Consider the following 26,850-nt stretch of genomic DNA (forward strand, 5'->3'; position numbering starts at 1 on the left):
GTAAGAAAATATTATACAAAATTTTCCCACTCTCAAAGTCTGTAAAAAAATCTTTAATTTTTTGACAAAATAACCCGGAAGCATATGATATGTCTGTAATTTTGAAGACGGAGAATACGTGAACGCTTTCAAAAAATCTACAGGTCATGGAACTTACGTAACTGGAGATTTCAATAAATATGAAACTTTCTGGGTAGAAGATCAAATCGTCGGAGAAGTGTACATATCGTAAGAAACTGAAAAATTGTTCTACATATCTCGTTGCTGGCGAGCTGAGAGTCTGCAATAATATTGCGTATGATAAACATAAAAAATTGTATTAATCCAATTGACCTGCTTGTAACAATGACGGGAGGGCAGTCACAACAACGGAACAGAGTACAAAGGAACACTTTGCGCTTCTGGAAAAATGTTTGGTCGCGGAGACTATACTTTCACTGACAATTCTGTGCTTAGAGCGGTTTGGGATAATAATGTGCCTGTAGCTGATATAAGATTGAGAGAACCTGCAGGTTATACTTGGAAAGGTGTTTCTGATGGAAAAGTTAGTTGAAATTCCATTCTTACCAATTACACCGGCAGCTAAGAGAGAATGAACTCTTTAGTACCATTTCATGTACAGGAAGTAGTATTCACAGCTGGTAATCATTTTTGGGATGAGATTAATCCTCCAATCGACCTGGTAGAGGACGAAGAGGAGGAAGGTGAAGAGCATTTTGACGTTGCAATTGGTTCCAAGGGCGCTGAATTTTAATACGATTAATTCTTCAGACATGAGTGTTGAAACTCGATGGAAGGACAAGTTTCTTTATTCGAAATCTTGATCAGTTATTGGAAGACAGCAAAGCAACATGTTCGTGAATTGTATAATATACATCCGTACCAATAATAATCATCGTCATTTGGTACTTTATACAAAATGTTTATTGTTGTTAAGTCGAGCGTATGTAAAATTCAATCTGTAACCAGTTTACGATCCGTATTCACAAATTGACATCGCATCACAAGTGAATTAACTTTTCGATCGTCTATAAAAAATCGTAAAACCTACGATGCTAATTGCTGCTTATATTTGACGCTGTATATTTATAGTATAGAGTAATAATACGTATCAAACTACGAATAATAATACACACTCACGCATTTTCTGCGTTGAGTTTTCGCGCGTGTAAAATCACTTACAGTTTACGACTAGAATGTTTGCAAGTACATTCACGAATTCGAATCAAGCAAACTCTTTCTTCTGTAACTATTGTGCCGTTTCTATTACCCGTGTGTGCAATCGGCGCTATGTTTAGTCTTCTTTGATCATCGATGGTACCCGAAAGCGTGTTGTCGCAGGACGAAATAGTGGATTTTCTTCAAGAGCGTAGACCGTGTGTTTTTGTTCCTCTTCGAATCTCGCGTACTCCCTCTTATCCTTCAACGCCGTGCAGCATCTAAAATTTTGTTGCAAATCCATGCTCATCGCTTTGACTATATCGAGTTGCGTATAAGGTATAATATCAGAAACTTTGCATTTCTCCACAAGAGATTTCCTACTTACTTCCAAATCAGGAGGGCAATAATGCCCAGCAATACCACTAAGAAAAAGGCCACTCCCGGTACAACCGCAGCCGGTAGTGGAGTTCTGCAAATCTGGGTGGGGGAAATCGATGTAATTTTTACGATCAAACTTCAAATCGTTCACCGAACATAAAACCTATTACCGAGTTCTAGTACCTTTTCCCCAATGCTTAAAGTAACGGTGTTGTCCTTGTTGAATTCGTAAACATAGGGAATCGTGCACACCGATGAGTCTGAGGTATAAGTTCTCACGAAGCAGTAGTGGTCACTAGCTGAATAGAAGTATTGGGATAATTAAATTCTATTATATTAAATAATTATTAAATATTACATATTAAATTCGCAAAGATTTTGTCCAAATTCCTGATTTCTTTGACGAGGTCTCTTTCGTCGCACGATGCAAATCAACTGCACTATCACAGTGAATTGCTGATCATGCTGCGATCTACTTAAAAATGATCCAACGTACCGTTAAAAACTTACCAATATCTACTTTTGAAACCTGTTCGGTCTTGTAAACAGTAACGTTGGTACGGCAAAGATTAACAGCATCGCTCGGTGCTTCGACTGTAGCATTTACGCAAGGTTCGTAAAGGTCGCAGAGTCCGCTGCCTCCAGCTCCTGCCGAGGACTCGCAGAATGTGCCTCGGTAGAAAAACCCGTCCGGGGCAGTTCCGTTGCATCTTAAAATTTTCTTGGCTATCATATCGGGTCAGCCGACTTTGTTGACAACATTGACACAACATCGCGCATGTACTACGACAGCTCTACAAGATATACCTACCGGCATTGGCCGCAATCGCAGTATCCATGACTCCCACACACTTCTTTGCTTCCCGGAGCAATGCACAGCGCGTCTCCCACGGGACATTGGCATGTGTCGCCTGTCCAGCCTGGCCTGCAGACGCAGCTTCCGCAGTCACATGTGCCCATTTCGCCGCACTCGGTACCGTTCACCTGTTAAGTCATTTTGGAGCAATTGATTCTGGTTATGGGAATTCCGCACTTTTAAGGTTCCTCGATTCTCGAAAGGAGGACACGGTCAGTGTCATGGTTGTCGATCTACCGACACGTCGGCAAGCGGACCCGTATGCGAAAGTTGAGGGTCATGGCTTCCTCCATCACTGACCCGTGCAGGATTTCACAACTCAGATATGAGATATAATATATGGTTCGTTACTTATATTCTCGTTTCTTTTTGCGGCAAGTCAGTACGGCTGCAGCACCATAATTGCATACGTTTTTATCTTCTACATTGCATCTTGATCGATCATACGAGATTGCATGTTCGACCGTTATGCATAACTCTCGGTATGCTGGTGATTGCATCATGTTAATAACCGCGTCGAAGATGCAAAATATAGAAACGGAATTCATGGGAATCAAGATTTTGTTGTATCACAGTTCCGATTAAAAGCTTCGTAAACAAGTTGCATAGATTCTACGATCAGGAATATACCTTATCGCACGGGGAACACTGGCAGAAACGTCCTGAGTAGCCTGGATCACAGGAGCAACTTCCACAAATGCAGTCGCCGCGATTAGAGCAAGGAACATTTTCCCCGGTGTTGATGCATTGCGAATTTATACTGTCTCCGGTACTCTCTCGGCAATCGCAGGTTTCGCCTAAAATCGCACGGAATAACTCATATCAACTGCGATCATTTTTTATTGTTTTTCCTTCCGTTTTTCATGGTGAATATCAAATATTGAGAACAAACCTGACCAGCCAGCATCGCACTTGCACAAGCCGCATTCGTTCACACCTTGATTGCAGTACGTATCGTCCTGCTCGCCGCAATCGCACCCACACATTAGTTCTATCTCGATTTCTGTCTGCGAAGCCTCCGAAGCCAGAGCGTCTTCGATGACAACCTTCTGCCTCTGGGGATGGAAGGAATATAGTTAGAACTTGCTGATTCGTCATTCTTGAAGAACAATGCCATTTTTAACTGCTATTGTCGTGTTCGTGTATCGTATATCTGCGGCGATCAAAGAATTCACTACTCTTTGAACATCATTTCATTACGAACCTTACAAAGTTATCACTTGAAGTCTATGACGTGATATTACGTGAGGTAGCAGAGTTGAAAAATAAATTGATTTCAGTGTAAAAATTACCCAAAGACTTTTGTTCTGCGGACATGATCCCAAGGAGAACGAGACACTGAAATCGTAGATCTGGCCCTCCTTGATGCCGTCGCACTGCGACGTTTTTAATTCCGGACCAGAGAAGTTTCCGCATTTGGAAGAGTACTCGAGGGCGAATGGTCCCGTCGAATTGTCCCGTAGTACAACTTTGGAGACGATGTCGTGATAAGCACGTTCCACGATCTCCAGAATGTTGGAACTGTTGCCGGCCAAGGTAGCGACCCTGGCCTTTTCCTCGAGTATCGTCGCTATACGTTCGTATTCACTTCGTCGATCTTGCGTTACGGCAAATATTACGTTAACTTTGTGGTCTAGAAGAATTCTCGACACCTCAGCCAGCGAGGGGTAGTCGTAAGTTGTTGACATGGAGTATTCGCCTTCGGCATTCAAATGACACTGCAAATCGTTTCGACGTACCGCACCGCCTAGCTAATCGGAACAGATGGATTAAACAGGGGGCAACTGCAATGCCGAAGAAACAAAAAGTGAACGAACATCAACGACGAACCGAATCAACGAACATAACGAGTAAATTCTCACCTTTCCATCGCCGGCGAAATGAAGAAAACCATCAGTAGCCACTAACATCAGCTTCCTTGCTTGATGAGCCCAACCAACTTGATCGGCACAAACAACAGCTTGAACTACGCCATCAAGGCCTCCCTCTAGGTTGTCCACGTTCCCAGTTACAGAACTTTCATTTACCTTGGAAGAAAGTGGTAAGCAAGCAATGAAACAAGTTGCCTAGTATTCGTCAAGCCGACGCTACCGGAGTGATATTTTGAGGATTTTTACTGCGAGCTCGTTTAAAATGGTTCAAAGAAAACTACAATGTCCATTGCATACGTACTTTCGTGACAAACTCCTGGATATCGCCGGTAAGCCGCATGTGGTGTCTAAAGGCGTAGAGTGGAGCGCACGTGGCGTGTTCGCTTTGACACGGGTTCTGTTCGTGGCCAGGAAAGACGTACGGCATTAATGGTTTGTCGGCATAGCTACCGAAACCCACTCGATAGTTGTCAGTAAAGGTACCGAGAGTCGTTGCCAGTTTTCCGCCCAAAGAAACCAGCGTGTCCTTATCATCCTTCATTGACCATGTCAGGTCCATCAAGTAGTACAAGTCGATAGGATAATTTCTACAATCGCGTAGAACGCAAGGTCAGGTGTAATGTAAAGTTATCGGCATTATACGTAGTTTTTTTTTTTTTGTAACAACGTTTCTAGACCTTTGTGAGAAACTGTATCGAAAAAGTCCAATTACCATTAATCCTATAGCAAATATGACAAATCGCACAACGTATATCATCTAATGCAGAGCGTAAGAAGACACCGAGAATGCTTGGACAGAGATACGGATGATTGTATTCATCCAAATGGGATATGGTTACGTAGCGATGGAGCATGGTCAGACCCATTTGGCAGAGACACATAATTTCGATTTCTATCTTGATTGCCGCGGTCTTGCAAGCATCGCGAATTGTCGCTTGAGGTAACAGAGATAACGCGATGTGAAACTTGCCTCCTAATAGCGTATCCGAGTTTCGTTAATTCCATTGACTTACTTGGCTGGTCTAAACTGAAGGTTCAACACCTGCGTTGAGTGCGGCCTCAACTTTAGCTGAACCTTCTGAGGCCGAAGTTGAACCGGGATTTTCCCAGCGGTGACGTCCCGGAATTCTTCATTTTGACTAAATTCGATTTTCTCCGTGACAGCTACTTGCATTGCCGATTCGGGACAACCGAGATCTTGTAAAGATTTGGCGGTGCTGCATCTCGGCTTCCCAATAGAAGTATTTGTGTATTCCTGTATGATCGGAAATAGAGACGTGTTGAAATGGTGGTATATATGGTGAAAGTTTCACTGTTGCAATTCTATTACATCGCAAATGGGGAATCCTCGGCTTGGAACCGCGTGAAAATGGACCCGGGCTGCCACATTGAAACGGTCAATACTGAAGATTTCTAAGTGAGTAAATTGAGAAGTGACGCCATTCAAGACATATCATCAGATCACGTTACGGTATAACGAAAGAGAAACTCAACGTCACTTCTTGGGCGCATAAAGGGAGTCTCAACGAATTCTCTCCACTGCTCTCCGTGATATTATCATTCGATAGCACGTATTATTCTTGCGAACGTATCGACAATTGTTACGCTTATCGTAAGTCTCTAGATCTCGTTCGTAGATTAGTTTGAAGCACGCGACCACACAAAGTTGGTGTAACGCGTAGGTAGACGCGACGTGTTCGGTGTAAACGCTACATCGAAAAACAGGAACGTTCCTGACTTGACATTACAATTTTCAAGCTCTTACGTAAGCACAAAATATACATTCACGGTATACGCGAGTAGGTGTTTCTCTATTAGGTAGAGTAGAGTCTGCTTACCCAGTCACTACACCACGCGCATCTCGAACTCGCTTCCAGGCAAGCCGTGCACGAGGTTTGCAACAGACACAAACTGAGGCTGTCGGTAACTTGAGAATAGACACAATTTACCGCTGTGCAAAAAATTATTAGAAACAGAGTAATTTTCACAATTCCGATCGCTCTTCCTCGTCCTTTTGACTCCATCATGCAGGTGGCCGACTGTGCGTCCAGCTGACGCGGTCCAACGATTATTACGTTATCGCACAATAACTCTCGCGGGAACGGTTAAGCGGAAAACGACGCACCTTGCATTGTCATCTCGATTCGCGATTTGCCCTGACGCAATTAAAATCGGTGTCGTTATCGGTGATTGTTGGATGAAAAATCGTCTATCGCCGATTTTCGGTTGCGGTTGCTATCACCGATCCTCGAGGACTGGGTGGGAGCGAGTAGCCGCGGTACCTGGACAACTCTCGGATGGCTGCGGTGAGACATATATGTTGCAATAAGAGTTCTTTATTTTTCTTATCAGCTTTATAGCGATAAGAGAACGATAAACTTTCGGAGATTGCAGAGGTGAGAGGGCGTCGGCGCGGCGAGCGACTCACGCCGGCTTAGGCGAAATTAAACTCTGTGGATATCTTGTGGCTGGTGCTGCTGCTTATGCTGGTAGACTCCTTTATTCAAATTACCGTGGAGGTCGAAATCAGCGTGAGTTAATCATTCACCGGTTCCGAGGATTGTCGTTTCTTCTTCCACCAAGATTACACTCTCGAACACTATACACCTCTCGACTGTTGTAATATCGTATTATACGTACCGGCTATAGACACTCGTTTGCACAGCTGTATCCTACGCATATGCGAACTGTTCTTTGAGCAAAACTCTGGCTCGTTACCGATCTGAGAAACTGGAGGTGGCCAATCGCCCGATATGCCGGTACCGAACTGCTATGCCGATTTATTCGTGAGCGAGAGTCAATTTTGTTCAAGAATTCATCGTTCCCATAATATCCTATCCATAGTACATCACATACAAAACCCGGAAAGTTACAAATCGCCAGAGAAGTCCTGAATATCGGAGTATAACTCGAACAAAAAATCGTCTGGTTGACGAAAGTTTACTTCCGTCGTCGGTTACCTAAGCGATAAAAAAGGATCATTTTGTCCTCGATGTAACCAAACGGCCTCGTGATATTATTTCAAGGCTAGCTAACCGCGGTCTGTTGCTTTTGAAGTCTGACGATTCGTAACTTTTCACACGTTTCGATTGATTATAAATTATACACGTAGCGACAGAGGCTATATCTCACAGCATAATACAATCAACGTTCGCATATCCACTGTATTCGCACTTGATTCCGCACGTATAGTTATTACCGGATGATAAATAAAAATTATCCATCGTATAACGAATCGACGCGCTGCTCGTGGGATTTAGACTGGTTCACCGGCCGTTGTAACATGAAAACAAATAAATATACAGTACAACGCCCGGGCCAGACTTGAACGTTTCAATGGCCACTAGACCAACAATAACGGTTTACTCTAGGGCCAGTACTTTGTCGGACTGGTTCGCTACGACGGCACGATTTCGTATTTCCCCCGGTGCCACAGCGATGATGCCAGACTCATCGTCGAATCTGCTGCCTGCAGACACAGCTCCGGCACATCAGCAGCCATCCTGGTACCAGATCCGCTTCCGGTGAACCGATTTTCGCCTATCTGCTCGAAACGCGGTAACATGAAACGAATGTTTGTCGTTTCCCGTAAAATCGAATATCCGATTCGAGTCCCCGTTCGTTATCTACATAAAATCGTGCGTGTTCCACTAGCAACTCCGTACGAATATACGCCCGGTATAACATATTATCTACGCGCCGCATTGATCGGGGTAGGAAGAATTTCGGTAAATTTAACGACCTATTTAGCCTACGATGCGTGTCGGTGTATAAATGTAAATGCAAACGCGAGTCTAAAATAGACGAGGTATTGTAACCGTTGATGGATACAATTGTTGCACTACCGCGTATGCACTGAGAATAGAGTTTATTTAGTGGTAATAAACGTATGGGTACTCGGATATGGCGAAATGAACGTTTCGTTATTATTATCAAATTTTAGTCGAGCCAAATAAGGATCGGTAAGAATTTGTTAATAGTGGATAAATCGTATTTGGCTCAACTAAAATTTGACATAAACAAACGAAACACTTGTTTCGCCATATTCAAATATACGTTTTTTATAGTAACGATAGATGAACTTTTTTCTCAGTGTGCGCCAGACGTAAACGCGATAATCGGTATACGCGAGAAATACGAGATGCCCTATTTCGAGAGAACGTTATACGTCTGTTTTTCTGTTACTGATAACAAATTACACCGACGGCGATGCCGTAGTCTCGTTAGACGAAATACTGCAAAATGTAGGTACTATCACGTAGCGGTAGAAGAGATCGTTACAAATATAGTTACAGGATTAGGGCGACGAACTTTACATAAGTATTAAGCAACTTAACAAGGCGTGTTTCATTTCAAACACCGCAGGGGCGGCTATTTCCCTTGAAAATTGTATCATCGAGCGTTATCAGCATCGGGATATTCGGACTATTGTACATATATCGTGGAGTTGATATTAACAATCGCATAAATGTGCCAATGGCGAAGGAAGAATCGCGCTATGGTGTACAAAAAAACTGTTTTCGTACCGATGAACGGACACAGTTAGTGATTCACTTCGCGAGTAATTATTATTGAAAATAACAAAGCCAACACAGGCTCTTACAGATAATATCGTTGGAAAAGACTTTGTTTAGGCAACAATAACACGAAGAGTTTTACAACGGTACGATGTTGTCTTTAATTCCTAACAACTTGAGTACACCGTTCATATTGTTTGTTTCAAATGGAAATTAATTTTTCCCGAGATAATAAAACTGCGACGTGAACGTGTACGAATGCCGCAGCTTGTTGCTGCTAATGACGCAATCCTTGATGGCTCATCATCACATACCTACATAATGAAACACGTGGCGCGTATTGCAAGAGTATTATCAAGTTGTTAGAGCGAATATTCAGTAGCTATGCCGTGCGATGATATTACAAGAGTTTTTGTATTAAATATTGAAAAGAAGGTGCCTTACATGATTTTTAACCATGTAAATCACCTGAGCGTATTCTTTACTAATCAAGGAAAAAATACCTAACAGGCGAGACTATCAAACTGATATTTTTTTTTTTGTATCTGCGATGAATGAATTCGTTTGCAATACACTACTGCTTACGATTAGAATTATACCTTTTGCCTCAAGCGCGGAGAACATCGTGCAGTTATGTATAACAATTATTCAATGCCTAATGCGTTGCGATAACATCGGACGTGACTTCTGCAGGTGAAATTCCGGCTCAGGTTGTGTCACGTTTATTTCTTTTATTTTGGTTTGATTGTCCGTGGTGGAAAAGTGGGTCGTACAGGTAGTTATAAGGTAACCAAGTTTACGTGATGTATCAACGAAGAAGATTAGATAAATAGTATCTATACTTATGTGGCAGAAGTGTGCAGCGAGGATAAAAGATACAAACGAGCAGGTAAAAATATCATCGAAATGTAGATCATTCTCGGGTAAAAACCGCAGTGTCGTGTAAAATTGTACTTTATTACTAAAAAAAAAAAAAAAACACGAAAATTCTAATAATAATACATCAAACGTGTTTAATCGATTATATTATCATTTACAAACATCACTTATATATTATTAAATTTTATCGCGCAGCGATTTGAAAGGCAAGTAATGGCACTAGGCCTAACCTATCTAATCTTCGAGTAAAGTAAAATTAGTTTTCGAAATAAATTTCAACGACAATGGTGCACTATTATGTACTTGAGCATGGTAATAACGAGTTCGGTTCGGAGACGGGATGTGATTTCGGTTTTTTCCATTACGATGATCGGGCCTTTGCACTTGTAAAATGAAAAAAACTTGTTTATATATTTATAAGACGGAGAAACTGAAAATAATTGGTTCTTATTTTTTCTTATTCATCCAAAAAAATAACTGCGGATGTGACAAGCAATTGGATTTCACTGATTTCGTAATATATAGATATACCCGGGAATAAACCTTGGCATGTGGAAACCTTAATTATTTTTGCCTTATCTGCCCGACATGGACATATATTATTTTCACGCAAAAATCCAATTAAATGAGAAATTTACTCAGAAGTTGGTCTTGCATTCCTTCATCTCGATCAACACTCTTCATCCAAGTCTTAACATATCTTCACCAACATCATAATCACTTAAAAATTGACCGGACACGTAGTCGCAGTTTCGTTTGTATTCAACGACAACTTTCGATCACGTATCGTGCGTGGAGTTGCGGGTCAATCGTGTGCAACCGTGCATCATTCATCGTCAAATTACCTAATGAATTGCGTAATCATTATATCGTATATAATACACTTACTCCTAATTTATACTTAGTTCATGTGTCAGAGCTACCACATTTTTACCCCGCTACAATTAGTATACGCTACGCGCACTCAAACGTTAACTATACGACAAAGGGTGGAATTGTGGAACGCGTTGTTGTACAAGTACGCGTGGGATCCTCGAATACAGAAAGTACGTTTTTTGCTCGTGCATGTAACAATTATTGATAATCAGTTGCAAATCGTTAGTATACTTATATATTTCATAGAGTTTATATTACACCGTGGTTATATCTATAAATAACAGTTACATATTTTACAAAATTATTTAGCACAACCTTATACTCTTATTAATATTCATCCGATACGAAATCCAAGGTACATATATCTACCAGCGAACGTAGTCTCACACTGTACGGGAAAAGGTAACTATCATTTACTTATCGTATGAGTGTGACTCTCTTGGAAATGAAACACGTCAATCTATCGTAAAATATACAAAATTCGCGTCAGGTTTATTAGATCAAAAAACGATTAAGCGACGCCTTCTTTAGTTAACTGTTTTTCTTACACATGGAAATCGAACACGATCATAAATTCGTGAGCGCGTAACACACATGCACGTCTGCGACGACGAAAAACATTTGTCTGAAAATGTCCGTTCACAGATTAAACGACATGCACACATGTGATAAAAATTTATATTCGCTCGTTGGAGTGGACTGCAACGAATATCAATATTTCAAAGTGACTTTAACGCGTCAAGATTCATGCATTCGTTTCCATTTTCGTTCATCAAAGTTGTGTCTTACGATGGTTCTCCTCATGTATCCCCGCAGAATCAGGTTACCGAAAGAAAGGCGAATTTTTCGGAATGCAGGATAATTTCCTGATTATTTCGAATGTCAATTTTTCCCCGCATACTATATAATTTTCCCCGGTGCAGCGAGTTTCTTGATCTCTTACGTTAGTAATAACAGTTCCAACGTCGCTATCATCATCTTGTCCACATTTTGCATAATATTTTAATAACTCGTCCGTTGATGGAGTGATAAGTTTAATATGCGAGACTATTCGTTTAATATCTATGTATATATATCATCATTTATTCGTCGCTGAGCGGGATACTCATGCTGAAATGGCTGCGTCAGTCGCACTCGGTTTTCAACAACGAGTAAATGACCGTGTGTACGTAGATACGAGAAGCCGCAAAAGCGGCGAGGATGTCAAACGAGTGAGCACCTTTACGGTTTCCTCTCTGAGCTCGAGACGCGCCTTGCAATTTGATGATGAAGCGTCGCGCCGTTTTGGTCCTTGGAAGAGATGCTCGTGACCGCGGGTTCCTTTTTGGAAGGTGCGGGAACCTCGTGACCCGGGGACGCGTCCCGGACCAGACCTCGCAAGAACATCGCGGCACAAGTCCACGGGAACATCCTGCAGAAATTGGTAAAATTGGCAAAATTGGTAATGATATCGCAACAATAACACCTCTCCCTCTAGTTTTTCAAGAATTCTTTCACCCCTCCGTAACACCCCTCGATCTGCACCGAGCTTCTTCTCACCATTTGAAAGCGAGCATGACTTGGAGATAGCCAGGTACAATCGCGTACTTCTCGTTACATCGCATCGCCGTGATAACTCTATCAGCAACCTCGTTGGAATTCAAAGTCGGGACAAACCTGGAAACAAGTGTTTCTGTTAGAACTTGGGTAGAAAACCGAATAAATAGAATAACAGGGATAGGCTATATGAGATACAAATAAATATGTCAATTGTTTTAACAGAATCATTTTAGATGAGCTTCTTACCTGGATTGTACATCCTCGAACATGCCCGTGCTGCGAATAAAGTAGGGACATATGACCGTGGTCTGAATGTTGTAACCTTCGGCCTGAAATAGGATGAAAAAAATTGTGGAAAATGTGACGACTCAAGGACAGAGACGAAGCAGGAATCTGATATGGTTCTTGATTCAACCGGGAGAATTGTGATGTTTCGAGTTCTCAATGACGCTGCAAATATTGGACAAGTATACAATTATATAACGCGTGCACGACAGTGTGTGTAGTGCATGTAAATACAACAGCGTCACGATTCGATACAGTCGACAAAAGTTGCAGGTAATTGTTTACGGATGAAAGTCGAATATTTTTAGAGACTTACTCCACTAGACAATTATTAGCGAGGATAAATTCTACTCTATAGTCCGTGATATGCTTCTGCAACGAAATTAACAATATATGCGGATGAACACCGCTTTTGGAATTCTGCCTGCCTTGCATTACGAGTTCTCCTACCTTCGACGCATAGTACCATCCATTTTTATCCTTGACATCTATCATGGATTTCACAGAAGCGAAGTATTCCTCGTTTCTCGTGATAAACAAAGATCTACGAAATTATTTTCGTCCGAATACTCGGTCACTTTTAGCCAGGTGTGCCAATTTTTCGTTACTACAGCAGTTTCGAATCATATCACGAAAGGCGGATTGAGGTGTGGGAGTTCGAAGCGAATGTTACTTTCGCAATATCCGGCTGCATCACAAGCACGAGTGGCATGTGTCAGTTAACATCTAATTCTTACCTCCAACTCCATCCTGAGAGCCTCGTCGAATCCAACGGCTGCGAATTTGGAAGCACAGTAGTCGACCAGTTTTGGAATGCCCACGTAACCAGCCAAACTAGCGATGCTAACGATGTGGCCTTTGTCGCTTGCCATCATTTCCGGGAGGAATGCTTTCACAGTCTGAAATAGTTAGGATCATTTTTAATTGCAGGTCGGTCAAAGTCAATATGGGTTCCCACATTCGTCGTCATAGTTCCCAATGTATTGACGATTCTCGTGGACTTATGCGTAAACTTTGTCGATCATCAGATCGATTTTAAGCTAGATTCAAGGAGATCAGGTTAAACGAGATGGAATAAGTAAATCTATACATATTAAGTAGCAAGGATTTAATTATGCACAATTTCACCTTGTTCACATCTGAAAGAGAATCTTAAGAGTTTTGCACGCATGGAGTGAAATCTACAAGTATAAAGTATCACATGTATAACACATAAATAACACGTAAGAAATCCTTGTAAATGATAAAAACCTAATCGTAAACAAAAAAATTCGAGCCAACCAGTTTCCTGCAGTAATTATAACCTGATCGATGATGACAGACGTAGTAACATGCACCAGCAGATGTTGGATAATGCCGCAGTATATCCTTGACCACGCCAGGTGTAAAGAACACGGGGACGACAGGTATTTGTACGTCGAAATCATAGAGCAAAGTGTGATCTTGAATCGGAATTGGTAAAACTCTAAAAGCTCGCCCTTGAGGTGCAGTCTCTTTCCGTAGGTCGCGCCGTATGTTAGATTTTGCACCTTTGATGCGAAAAAAAGAAGTGAGATGCCGGGGAATGTCACAAAGCACTTGAAGTTCAGCCTGGCGAATCAAGAGTCCTGCAATATAGTGCGGTAAACTTTTCTCCGATCGGGGTGTTCGTTGACAAAGAAATTGTCGGACTGTTGTGGAACATGGGATAAGCGTTACAACAAGGCGTCGAGTCGGAGCAACGATCTCAAGAGATTTCAGAAGGTGAACAGGATTCCAGGGACGTTGCAACTATCGTGTAAAGACAAACTGTGGAGGCACGTTAACGTTATGGCGGGTAAGTTCGGAAACAAGGCATCCGGGTTTATTCCCAAGACTTATATTCTCCCCGAAGAGAGTCGGCGACTTCGTCAGGTCTGGGAGGAAAAGCGTGGAAAAAAATGGATCGTAAAGCTACCGAAAGCCGATCGAGGGGACGGAATACGCGTGGTGAACGAGTGGTGGGAGATACCGAAGTATCGCTCGATGGCTGTGCAGCGATATCTATCGAAGCCGAGATTAATTCGTGGCCAAAAGTTCGACATAAGGTTGTACGTCTTGATTACCAGCTTCAATCCGCTCAGGATAATATCTGTACCGTGACGGCTTGGTCCGTTTTGCCACGGTGAGGTACGTCGACGGTGGATAATTACCTCACCGAGAGATGCATGCACCTCACGAACACGAACGTAAACAGGACAAACGCTGCATACAGAGTACCTTTGTCGGTAGATTCGCAATCCGGACATCTATGGTCTCTGAAGACTCTCTGGAAGTACTTGGAGAAGAGCGATGATTCGGTCGACGTCAATGGGATATGGAGCGAGATGAAAGACATGGTAGTGAAGACCGTTATCTCCGGGGAACCATCCGTCGAGAAATCCGTCGCGGTACAAGAACTGCTTCGAGATTCTGGGGTTCGACGTCATCCTTGATCGGGATTATAAGCCCTGGCTATTGGAGGTAAACCGCGGTCCTTCCATGAGCAATGACACGTCTGTCGAGTCTAACGTCAAAGGATCCTTGTTGAGGGATGCCCTGAACATGGCTGGTTATCAGCTACCGAACACCTTGTCAGTCACCGATATTCGGAACTTATCGAGGAGTTATCGACTCGGCCAAGTCTGTCACGATTCACGAATCTTTGAAGTGAATATCAGCGAGGAAGAAAGGCGGAAGCAAGCATTCTTCGACCGCTGCAAAAATACGGCGGACTATCTGACCGCGATCCTTGAAACTCTCACTCCTGACGACGCGAGGCGCCTAATCACCTACGAAGATGAGCTCGCGCAGATCGGCGACTTCGAAAAACTCTTTCCAACCGCGACCAGCCACCTCTATTTTCAATATTCCAACCCCCTGAGGTACTACAACATGCTATTTGACGTCTGGGAAACCAGGCACGGCAGCGGTAGGAAAAATGAGATTTTGAGGCTTCAGAGTTTGTGCAGAGAAAGGTATCACTTGATACTCGCAGGGTAGTCGACAAGTATCGCAATCGAGAAATCCAGCTTCGGGACTTGGCGCACGAATTAACGACCTTTCGCAAACTTTCAGTCGCACAGTGTGTGTATTCATTTAATAGCAATTATTATGCTGTGTAACCTGTTACGTATAGTAAATCTAGTGATTTTCAAACCTCTCACGTACGATTCTTTATATTTCAAACTCGTCAACGCAATAATCACACTTACCCAGAAATGGCTCATAATGTTAACGTCCATCGTGCGAATTATCAGGTGGTCAGGGGTGTCCAAAAACTTCTTTCCTGACACGATGCCAGCGTTGTTCACGAGAATTGTGACCTGGAAAAAGCAAACGCTGTACTTTATACACGAAATGGAATTCACTTTTCAACATTCGTTAAAGTATGTCAGAAGTGTCGAATATTTTATCTGTTCCCATCTAACCATTCGCATGGTTATGCGTAATCATCGTCTATCGAGCTGCGGTCGCGACGACCTTTGCACACATTTTTACCCAACATTCCTTCAACTTTCCATAAGAAATGTAGTTCCGTTTGACGAGAAGATATGTACTGATTATACGTGTATATTCAAACGTCGGATCCGCAGTTTTTACTATCGCATATGAATTAAAGAAAACTGAACAATTACCTTTCCTACTTCTTTTCGAAGGACGGCAGCCTTCTCATAAACATCTTCACGGTCGCACAGATCGCAAACATATCCGAAGCATAAACCCCCGGCTGCTTGCACCAGTTTTACAGTCTCCTCGATTCCTGCAATGGACAATAAATGAGAAAAAACTTACTCGAGTTTTCGAACCAAGCTTTTGTCATAAGAACATTATTAAAATCCCCGGACTTCTCTCTGGTGAAATATTAAACACATCTGATCATCAATTATTCATCAAGTCTCGTCCACCTTCCGTGACTGTTAAAAATTGAATATTTCCGAGCAGTAATAATTAGTGCATAATAAACTTTCTAGCCAATTGCACACGTTCCTTTCACCGGTTCAATGGATTCGAGTTCCAGTGCCGAGTATCGCGGCAGACTTGGCACAGGCAGTTTTGTGAACGATTAGCAGAAAAGAACTTGATAGATCGCGAAATACGAACCAGATCTTTTTCTCTTGCGAGAAAAATTTGAAAGTCCTCGTCACGCGAAGATCTCGCCTAAGCGCAGTTTATCCTTTCTTTTTAGTTTAAATTCACGTTTATCCTTTCAACGCAAATGGCAATTCCGTACGATTACACAATATATTGTAATCCTGAGGCCTAAATCTATACTCGCGCAGGTATGCTTGCAGCAGGCTCTCTGGAATTCCACAACCATCGAGTATTCAAATTTTCTTTCATTATTTCTCGACTTAGGTTTCTAGCTAGGAGGTACAGTTCACCCATCTTCAGGGTTGTTCATTTTATCCCACGTAGGTGTTCGTAAATACTGATCTACGTCCATGAACCGCACTCTTGAACGAACAAGTCGTCTGTACATCCAACGATCAAGCTCTAAAGGTCTACGGAGTTTAACACAACTATGTAACAAGTTGAAATTGTTCAGCGTAATTTTTTGTTACATACATTCATGTCCTTTTTTCCACCGACCGAAAGACTACCGCATTATGCGTAAGTTCGCAATCATTTATAGTGTTTTCTGCCGATTCCTTTCCTTTAAATTAATAGTCAAGGATATATAAAAGCAGAGAGTACATAAGCAGTAAACAAAAGTGGAATTTATATTTACTGTTTTATAAAAAAAAAAAACACGGGTAACCAAGTACAACGCGTGACGTGAATCCACAATTTCATTTCGCAATTAATTTCACTTGTTTCTTAAATTAAGATTTTATGATTACGCAGGTATTTTTCACGCGGCGATTGTTTATAAGTCTGAACAACTTCTGACACGGCGAAGGTAACATTGTTATTGTATTTTTCCCTGTCTTTTACTCTGCACGTGTGGGTGAAGGAAACGATCGTATGAATTGTTACCTTGCCGGTTTGCCTCATAGGCAAGCTTGTAATCAGATATTCACGGTCTTACGTTATTCCTGGCGTCTGTTATTCCTGTCGCTTTGAAAAAGCCTCTCAGAGATAGCCGAGGTTTGGCTTCCATCTATTTAATAAGTCAGCGACAAAATTCCAGCTCGAAGGCACGAAGAGAAGAACAATTTTTTCCCGATCTATCGTATTTGTTTGATAATCCAGCTGTCCGTAGAATTCATGATTTATCAAATTGCAGCGATAAGTTAAGAAAATCTTCTTACTCGTCACTCGACGACTTGAGGTCAGTGTAGCCGGTGAATGTTCTGAAATAAACCGGTCTAGTAATACCTATACTTGCTTGTTCCGCTATTTAAACAAGTAGTCTCAATCTTCGAAGAGAGAGAAAGATCTTCAAAGTCGGATTTCACTCAGTCTTATCCGCCTGTATGTAAAACTTATCGTTAGTTATATTTGAAAGAGTAGAAATCTTGTTGTCAATTCGAAAATTTCGCATTGGATTGATACCGAATTACAATCCGTGGAGGTCTGCACCGAAATTTAAAAAAACACATTTGTCGCGTGGTATTTTTCCGATGCATGCATTATAAATATTAATGAATCGTTAATGACTTGATATACACGTGATAATACGATGTATCTGGCTTTTCATGTTATACTCATGCATATGCCTAAGTGAAACGGTACAACGGCTGGTTGATGTTGGATGTAAAATTGTAATGGGAATCGTGTATCTAAGCACCAAAATACGTCGTAGCCGTTATTGGTGAATAATACCGTTGCATACTTTTTGGGATATGAGGATATACTGCGTTAATATTCGGCATTGAGTTACTGTCTGCAGAGTGCTTATGCCGATAAAGGTATTGGTTGAGTTTCTTTCTAAAAAGTACCTATGACGCATAGTATAATAATATAATATATATTTATTCAACTTACAACAATATTTACACACGTTAAAAAGTCTATGGGTCAAAATTCATGTTAATCAAATACCGTGAGCACAATGTTTTTCGTCTGTTTGAGAAGGTGAAACAGGTCTGTGAATTCATGGTGTACACAGGATTCGCTAATTATGTCCTATAAATTAGCTATTCTGACCGAAGTGGCGATTAGTTTTTGCGGACGTTGTTAATCAAATTCACGACACGTGCGATCAATGGGAGTTGAAAATCAAATGTTTCATCATCTAGATTCCCTTTCACCTGCCGTGTACCATTGGCGTTGGTTGTCGTAGGTTAAAAACTGTTGCCAAAAGATCGGAGATTAATATCGATAGGTTTCAATAGGCGTTGAGATACCTCAAGCATCTCAATAAAAAGTTGATTTGAATTTGCGTCGGCGTAATTGCGATTACTCTAACTGGACGTTTATACAGGAGTGCAGAGTTTAAGAACTACGGATCTTAAATATTATTTTCCCCACGACGGGTAATAAGGACATAATATTTCCAACGAGAATTACCTGCCGAGGCTTAGCTAGCAATCAAACACCTGCACAGTGTGACTATAGTTTCTCGGTTGCGCGTACGAGTGGCAAAGTTGCAAAGGCTGAGCAAGCTTGTCTGAAAAAGGCATCAACGCGAGCTCTAGTCGCCCAGATTCTAGTCTGGTAAAGTTTAATCTCTAGGCTTGATAACCTGTTTTTCAAGTAAGTAAATACACCGTCGCATACATGGATCGTACCTTGAGAATTCTAGAACAGAGTTTAACACGCCGATCGTTTGACATTGCTGAGGTACAACTTGCAGGCAAGTAAGTTGGCATCGCTTCGAGCTGGAAGGTGCAGAAATGATGATTTAGTTTCATTTGAAATATTTTTCAATTTCAGTTGAAAATATTAATTTATATTTCACTTGTTGCATCAAGCCGATACTTAGTAAGTAAGACAATGATAATAATTGATACTTCAATCATATAAATTGATATCGTATCTCGTCGTGTACGGGAGTAAAGTACAAAAACGGATTGTGAGGAAAAATAATCGAGTTTGAATAATAATCGATTACACTCGCTCAATCGGGAAAAATAATCGATTTAATCGAAAATCGATTCGGCGAAACAGAAATTGATCCGCATTATACATTGCTTGTGCGTCAGTTGGTTGCAACAAGAAATTTGAAATCACATCGAATAATATTTTAATGACATAGGGGAAAAAATTGTTATGTATAAGATATTTTTAAAAACGATCAACTATCAATAATAATACCGTCTCTTAAATGCTCGATGTAAATAACGACGAGGTTTCTGGCAATTCGTGTACCGTATAATTTGATACAGCTTGGTTCCTTGCGCTTCGGTCTGAAGTCATCGAGCAAGGAAGAACTTAGCCGAATAACGAACATACCTTGTTTTCATAGGGCTACAGTTTCGTCTCGGTGCCAATTAAAATTTATTTCCGTAACACGTTTTTTTTTTCAAGTTGGGCCGAAGTGTGGCCTTACCTACGCTGATTTTCAGCCGTCACACATACATAAGCCTTCCTCGGATCGTCGCGACGAATGCATGCGTGAAACTAAAATGTTGGTACCTCTTATCGTTATCCACAAACAGTTTTGTTTTCAAAATTGAAATGAGACGTGAAAAATGTTGAAAAATAAACGAAAGTAAAAAGAACATTCCACAGAACTTGAAAGTACAACAACAGTTAGTAAAAACGATCAACAGGCTGGCTGACCAGTTTCAGATAAATTTGCGAAACTTCTTTCTAGATAAACTTCGTAGTGGAATTATAATTTTACCAAAGCACGTTAATACGTTCATGTAAATTTCGAGGGCTAAGTTCACACTCGAGACAAGTTTCACGTAGAACTGTAATAAAATTATTCTTTTGTCACAACTCTTCTGGCGCGATAAAGCCACCTGAGGTAATGATGGAATAAAATATTTCACGTATTGGACGTAGGCTGAAAAAGACAGCAGCCGTACAATCGTGACTGATCATTCGTTACGCTGCATGATAGAAGAAATATGTTTTTTCATCGATGCGAGTACGAATCTACCATGTATCTGTGTAACTTATCGTATCGCCCAGTGAACAAAATAAATGAGAGAGATAAATAGATTTAAATGTGAAAAACAAAATGAATAGTGGTACGTGGCTCGTTTGTCTATCTGTTTTTCAGTCGGTTATAAACGTACCGAGTGAATCGACTATCGTTGACTGGGGGCAAACATAAAGGTCAAACTTATCCGTAATCGTTTGGATAAATATTTATCCGCGATAAAAACGTATTGCCGAATCACGTTCTTCTTCCACCATTGTGCACAAGATGCATCGATGACTTTCAAACAATATACGCGTACCTAATCTACAAGCTGGCATGTATTTTGACGTACGTGCGTACGTAAATTATACCCACCATCAATCGCGACAATGAAATGACTCTGTCTTCTCACGTCATAGCAATAAAGTCGCAATTCTGTATGCGAGGAGAATTAGACCCTGAAGTAAATTGCCACATCGTTCTCACAATTGTTAAGCAAGTTGGACAAGTGTTGTGGTCATAACGAAACGGCTTGATTGGCCATGAATTTGGTCATTGAGGAAAAACGGGGCAGTAAATTGCGCGTCACAATATGACCTGAGTTTCACTTTCGTTAAAGCTTTTAAGGACGACATAATTCATGAGATATCCTTGGCGCCCAGCGTGACCCGAAGCAAAGAGTTTTGATCTTTGTTTGCGGATATAATGGAAGGCTGTAAGTGTGGTGAAGTTTATCCACCGCAGAAATATTAGCATTTCTTTTCGGCCATCGGTATGAGTTTTAAGTCAACGAACGAATCGTGTGAACTAAGATTTCGTATTTTCATCGGTATGGATGGATTCTTAATGTTGCACCGACCTCACAACCGTGTTGCCAGGGATCGGAACGTCAACCTCTGACGCAATTGTGTCAGTGGCTGTGTGAAGAAATGCTTAGATTGCGATTAGAGGAAACCGAGATTAACTAACGCCACAAAACGATGTTCTGCGCTATTGATCTCGCGGGCATTTCCATAAACCTGTAGTTGATTCATTCATTCACGTTTTTGCGATTCTAACCATCAGCGGGCAACATCGAATTATGTTGACGTAAACGAGTTGATAACCGGTGCAATTATTTCCAACGTCTTTAACGACCTCCAAGAGCGCAAGATAACGACGTTGCGAGAAGAAAATGTGCGATCAGCAAATGGGCATTGATATGCTGAATCTGTGTCGTGTCTTTGCGATACTGTGAAAAAAAAACAAACCACTATCAAGCCTTAAGCAGAATTAATCAATATCATTCTTGGCCCGAATTTCGACTATCTAACAGATATACATTTTTTTTTTCTTGATATCAGCGTACCAGTAATTCGTTATATTCTTGACGATGATCACGTGCCGGTTGGCTGACCGCAATTAAATTCGATCGCTACTAACGTATGCTACTAAGAAACTGAGTAACATTTAAATATCATTATAACGATATTTTGATTTCAGTCCCTCAAGGAGAAAATTGCGACTAGACATTCGATATTTTGTCTTTTGAAATATTATATTAGTGTCAGGATGATCTGGCTGCTAATACCGTAAGATTTTTTAGAAATACTGCGAGGACTGCGCTATAAATAATTCTGAAATTCCATCGTTGCGCAAATAAAAGCCTACGCTTAGTACTTACATCATTGGATTACAAATCATAAGGAAAAAAAAAACTAATTTCCTCAACGAACGGCCGTTATTCTTGGACGTCGATTTATTCTGTGAAGCATTCTTTTACGCTCTCTTTCTCAGCAAGAAGCCGAAACGCTATTCGTGATTTGATTCGAGCACAGTTTGGAAAAGGAACGATAAAAGTTGCAGATCGTTGTACGTAAGGGCGATCTCAACAGTTCCGACTAAAGTCAAGTACGAAAAACTTGGGCTTCGTAAAAATCGTGATCCTTCTGAATCGTGAACCACAACAGATATTCAAACTTTCACGATAACTTACTCCTTTGAAGAGTGTTTGTCGCGAAGTGACAATTTAGCTCTTAAAAAAATACGCTCGAGTACGCAAATAAATCAGTGACAGCTTGAAAATTGTTCACGTAATTCATCACACGTCGATCGAGGAAGGGTGTAATCAAAGCGGCTTTTCATTCGTTGCATAAGACGGTGTCCATGACCTGTGAAACGCAACCCAGCGCCAACAGTGCAGTTTCAAACCACTTAGGATCCCCCTTTGCAAACCTCGTGAAAGTGATATGTGTCTACGCTTGTGAACACGAGGCTTGGCTAGTTGGTTTCTTTTTCTTTTTCATCATTTTATCTTTCTATCTTTTTTTTTTTCTTCTTCTGCCTTATCCTCAGCTGTTGTCTTTTCATTCTTTGTTTTTTCCACAGAACAGCTTTGCATCGTAACGTGCAGCGTTACATCGGTAGGCAAGATCGTTTAGATGTGCACTTGGCCGTGTTGCAGAGAAAGTGAAGGGGAAAAATGTCACGTCGAAAAGTTTGCTTTGCGAGCAAATATTGAAACGCGACGAGTCTTTACGAGGCAACCTTACTTCGCAAAGCTATTAAGTCCAGGTCATTTATCACACGGGCAACGAAGCAGCTTAATTCGTTAGCAGAGTCATCAAAGGAATTGAATTATTTTCGAAGATGGTGAAGCTATAAAGGAACTTGTGACCGAATGAAATACCTACCCGTGGAATATTCGTTCGTGTCTTAATTAGTTTTTAATGCACCGCGTTAACTGATAACACAGCTTTAGGAAATCGATCGTAACTCGTGTTTCTTAAGCCACAAAATATTTACGTCACCAATTCGTTACAGAGATATTTCTCCTTTGTTAGCTTACATGAAAACGACTTTAAAAACTTTTCTTATATACCCTGAAACTTTTTATTCCCATACTGTGATAAAAATTTATTACCACGTAACTTGGACAGCTAACTTTTCGTCTTTACCCTCGATAACCGGATTTTATGCAAATGGAAAAAGTTAAATTTGCCCAAATTATTTCTCTCCGCGAACAACGTAAGAAGAACCCACGCCACCTGCAGCTAATCGAATTTCGTTGATAATCACTTCCAACGTTATAAAACTAGCGTGCGAGTTGCGTAACAGAAATTCGTTTCTCTGTACATATTTTTCGAACGTATATGGTTTTCTTCATACGAGTATGCGTGTAAGTGACAACGTGAACGTTCGATGGTTCAAAGCGTGTCCGTAGGGCCTGTATCTTTGCGTAACCATTTGTGTTCTCAATTATTATTATTATTTATTTATTTACCTATTTTCTCATCCCACATTAGAAACGCAAGCATTGCATAATATTTAACGCCCTAAAATTGACGCATATATATATATATATATATATATATTCAAAGAGCGTTTAAGGATTATAACATATGTATACGTTGGGTTCATTATCGAAGAGCGACGAAGAGGAGTTAAGATTAAATGTGTTGGGAAAAATTGAATAATTACACGTTCGATCGTAACGTGCAACAGCCACGTTCTAAAATTAAAATTCACACGTGTTGAAACGTCACGAGCGTTACAAGCGTTCGAAACGGAGAAAGTTCACCTGTGTTTAAGTTAGCGAGCCGGTTCTATAGGTGAAACGTAACAAAATTTAGAACAACAAGCGTAAGGTGAGAGGATCGAAAAGGTAACATTTGGAAAGATAAACGTGAAGAGCAGGTTCAAGCGTTCAAAGTTCAAATTCATCGATTCACGAATAGACCGACACACGTACGTTACATTGTTTTCGATCTTAAAATTTGTCTTACACAATTTCCGTCAGACACTCAAAAATATTCGTCTACCTTTCGTCCGTATCACGAAAGTATGAGAGTCGGTAACGATCGTTTCCTAACTCCCAGAAGATAAACAAGTCCGCCGGTGTAGGAAGTATTTCATGAAAAACGTGTAAGGTAATCACCGACGATGGGCTTCGCGATGCTGGGACTCGTTTAGCAGCAAACAATTCCACTAACGACGGTAATTAGGCCGAGGAGCGTTGAAACAACGTTGACTATATCCAAATGCATATTCGAAAATACTCACCGGCCTTGTTGATGTCCCAGACAACGACGACGGCTCCAAGTTTGGCCAGCCGTAGGGAAAGAAGCCTCCCCAAGCCGCTTCCACCCCCTGTGACGAGGGCTACTTCACCGGAAACACTTTTCATCCGGTATTTCAACGGTGTGAACAGTTTGATTATTCCCTCGACGATGGCTATCAGGGAGAGGAGCAGAAAGCCGATAATATCGCCGGTTGATCGGAGGAAGGACATTTTTATCACGGCACAGATCGATCCGTATATAAAAACGACAAATCCAACAAGTAGCGCAAGTTTAATTTGAGGAAACTTCTTTCGCCCCGATCGCCGGCGTCGCTTCAGCTCGTTCTCATAACTCCGAACGCCCTGAGATTTCTTTTTTCTACCAGGGGTGTATTCGCAGCCTTGATTTTACGCGCCTGTCGGATCGAAGTTGACTTTATCAGGATCCACAGGCGACGTTGGATCTCAGTAAAAGGCAAAGAACTGCGCCCGCGTCGTAGATATTGTTGCAGAGAGCAGCGGTTCGAACGAGGGGTGAGCCCGACGTTCGCATCTGTAACAATAAAAAGAGGGTGAGAATTTCGTCATCGATCGGTGAACGCCGCGATTTCGCAAGGTAACTGTCGTAGGATGGATACGTCTGTGTGTGATGATGAGAAGAATCCGTCTCAACGCGTAACGCGAATGTTAATCCTTTTCTCAAATCCTGCAACATCGATACGCGTGCACGTAACAGGATTCGAAAGCCGAATAGCCGAGAGAGCCCATCGGCTTTGCGACAATCTCAGGCAAATTTGACCAGTCTTGACTCTGGGAGGAGAGGAGAGGAGAAAGAGAGCCTAATAGCAGAGATATTAAAGTGAATACGCCGACTGTCCGGAGCTACTTTCTAATATTATACCCAAATCTCTCTGTAGACACTTTCATTCGCCTCGCGGAACTTTGGTGGTTTTTTTCAGCATTTATTATTGTTATAACACACACAAACGCGCGCGCGCGCATCTACACGGAGACACACACGTGGGAGCAGGATTTTCATCCTCTCTGTTCGGCAGACGGGAAAATCCATAGGATTCGACACGCGTCTACGACACGAATGTAAGGACGCCCGAGCTGTGTTATGTCGGGTACGTTCACCGGGGTGAAAATATGAAAACCGACAATACGTAATCTGTTGCGGCTTCGAGAGGAAGTCGGATTAAGATTGCGCAAGAGTCGGTCGAAATTGTAAACAGCGTAACGTGGATCCTTCGTATCGCCTCGAGAGTAAGGATTCTGGCGTCTCTTCGGCAAGAGTTCGAAATTAAAGTTTTTGCAACGCGACAGAGATTTCTTTGACACATTCTTATTTACACTTAGCTAACAGTAAACGCTGATTTCGGTCGAAGAATTGCCCGAGGGGCCTTAATATCTCGATCCCGCGTTCGTTGAAACGACTCGTAAATGAAAGATCACGATTGCGCGATGTGGGTCGATTTGACTCGACTTTCCTTCGCCGTCGAAATATAAGATTTTTTTTTCGCCCGGATATTTAAACCGTTTCAAATCGTCCGGTAGGTAAGGAGCAACGCGTACGCGAACGATCACGTTGCGCGTAACGGGATTCGAAAAAAGCGTTTCGGTTTGCACAGAGTGGTGCACGGAAAGGTGAAATACGGGATCCAAGGAAAAGGAGAGATGATCGAATTTCGGGAAAATCGAAAGACGCGATGAGAATCGGTGACGGGACTAGGTGAAAAAGAGATTCCTACCCGTAGACCAAGACGAGGACTGCGGCACGATGATATCCTGTCACGACTACGGTTCGGGCCACACTGATGACTGAAAGCCGCTTGTGAATCGGAAAGAACGACGGCCGGCCCCACCGGAGTTAGTCTTGCTGGTGCCGCTTGTACCTAACGAGAGTACGCCGAGCGACAGGAAGAGGCTTTGTGGGTTTCCTCTCCTCCGTTGGCGGGAATTTCAATTGATTTTTCCCCTGATTTTTCCCTTCCGAGGAAAATCGAAGCGGAAATCCCCGGTTGCCTTCCTCGGTGAAGTGGGAAAGGGAAGGAGAACTTTTCTCCGGCGGGATCGAGTTCTGCCGGTCTAACCGGTGATAAAGACGCTGTTCGAACCCCCCGCTACGAATCGATGAATCGTTGTTGTTAATCAACGGGTCTCCGGGATGGCGACAGATCATTTTTAACTCATTAACGCCCGGGTTAAGGGTGAACGAATATTAAATGTCGCCTTTCGTGGTGATCGAGCGACTCGGGTACGGGTTTATATTCTGAATAAATATCCTGAGCATTGTTGATTGCTTGTTTAACCATGGCTGAGAATTTCCGCTGTCTCAGGCCCGCCTTCGAGCTTTATGGCATTGCTGGCCATAAAACTTCGACGCCGAGATAAATAGTCGCAGACAATGTGCGATTAATAATTTTTATTCGCACCTGCTCTACGAGTTGAAAAAATTTCAAGGCAATTTT

At 41.7% G+C, this 26,850-nt stretch overlaps 3 protein-coding genes across 4 annotated transcripts; 1 reads left to right on the top strand and 2 right to left on the bottom strand.

Annotated features, from left to right (window-relative positions):
• Positions 1-791: 791 nt before the first annotated feature.
• Positions 792-6,972, bottom strand: LOC124310333 (integrin beta-nu). The gene is made up of 12 exons (XM_046774155.1): positions 6,105-6,972; positions 5,280-5,521; positions 4,568-4,853; positions 4,258-4,422; positions 3,688-4,146; positions 3,288-3,450; positions 3,026-3,192; positions 2,351-2,523; positions 2,050-2,249; positions 1,723-1,838; positions 1,547-1,638; positions 792-1,439 (listed from the first exon to the last, which is right to left on the bottom strand). Exons 1-12 carry the CDS (start codon positions 6,291-6,293, stop codon positions 1,295-1,297), a joined length of 2,397 nt encoding a protein of 798 aa, XP_046630111.1. The 5' UTR covers positions 6,294-6,972; the 3' UTR covers positions 792-1,294.
• A 3,785-nt stretch (positions 6,973-10,757) lies between these two features.
• Positions 10,758-26,288, bottom strand: LOC124310335 (epidermal retinol dehydrogenase 2-like). The gene is made up of 8 exons (XM_046774158.1): positions 26,131-26,288; positions 24,382-24,932; positions 15,998-16,122; positions 15,575-15,685; positions 13,100-13,261; positions 12,324-12,406; positions 12,078-12,194; positions 10,758-11,949 (listed from the first exon to the last, which is right to left on the bottom strand). The coding sequence occupies exons 2-8, from the start codon at positions 24,608-24,610 to the stop codon at positions 11,760-11,762; spliced, it is 1,017 nt and encodes a 338-aa protein (XP_046630114.1). The 5' UTR covers positions 24,611-24,932; positions 26,131-26,288; the 3' UTR covers positions 10,758-11,759.
• On the top strand, positions 13,498-15,525 carry LOC124310337 (tubulin polyglutamylase ttll-4-like). 2 transcript variants are annotated; one of them, XM_046774165.1, is made up of 2 exons: positions 13,498-14,768; positions 14,819-15,525. In XM_046774165.1, the coding sequence occupies exons 1-2, from the start codon at positions 14,698-14,700 to the stop codon at positions 15,360-15,362; spliced, it is 615 nt and encodes a 204-aa protein (XP_046630121.1). In that variant the 5' UTR covers positions 13,498-14,697; the 3' UTR covers positions 15,363-15,525. The 2 variants fall into 2 exon arrangements, with proteins under 2 accessions (XP_046630121.1, XP_046630120.1); XM_046774164.1 differs by having other exon boundaries at positions 13,498-14,765; positions 14,816-15,525.
• Positions 26,289-26,850: the final 562 nt, after the last annotated feature.

This window comes from Neodiprion virginianus, chromosome 1 (genome assembly GCF_021901495.1).
Source record: "Neodiprion virginianus isolate iyNeoVirg1 chromosome 1, iyNeoVirg1.1, whole genome shotgun sequence".
NCBI classification, from domain to species: domain Eukaryota; kingdom Metazoa; phylum Arthropoda; class Insecta; order Hymenoptera; family Diprionidae; genus Neodiprion; species Neodiprion virginianus.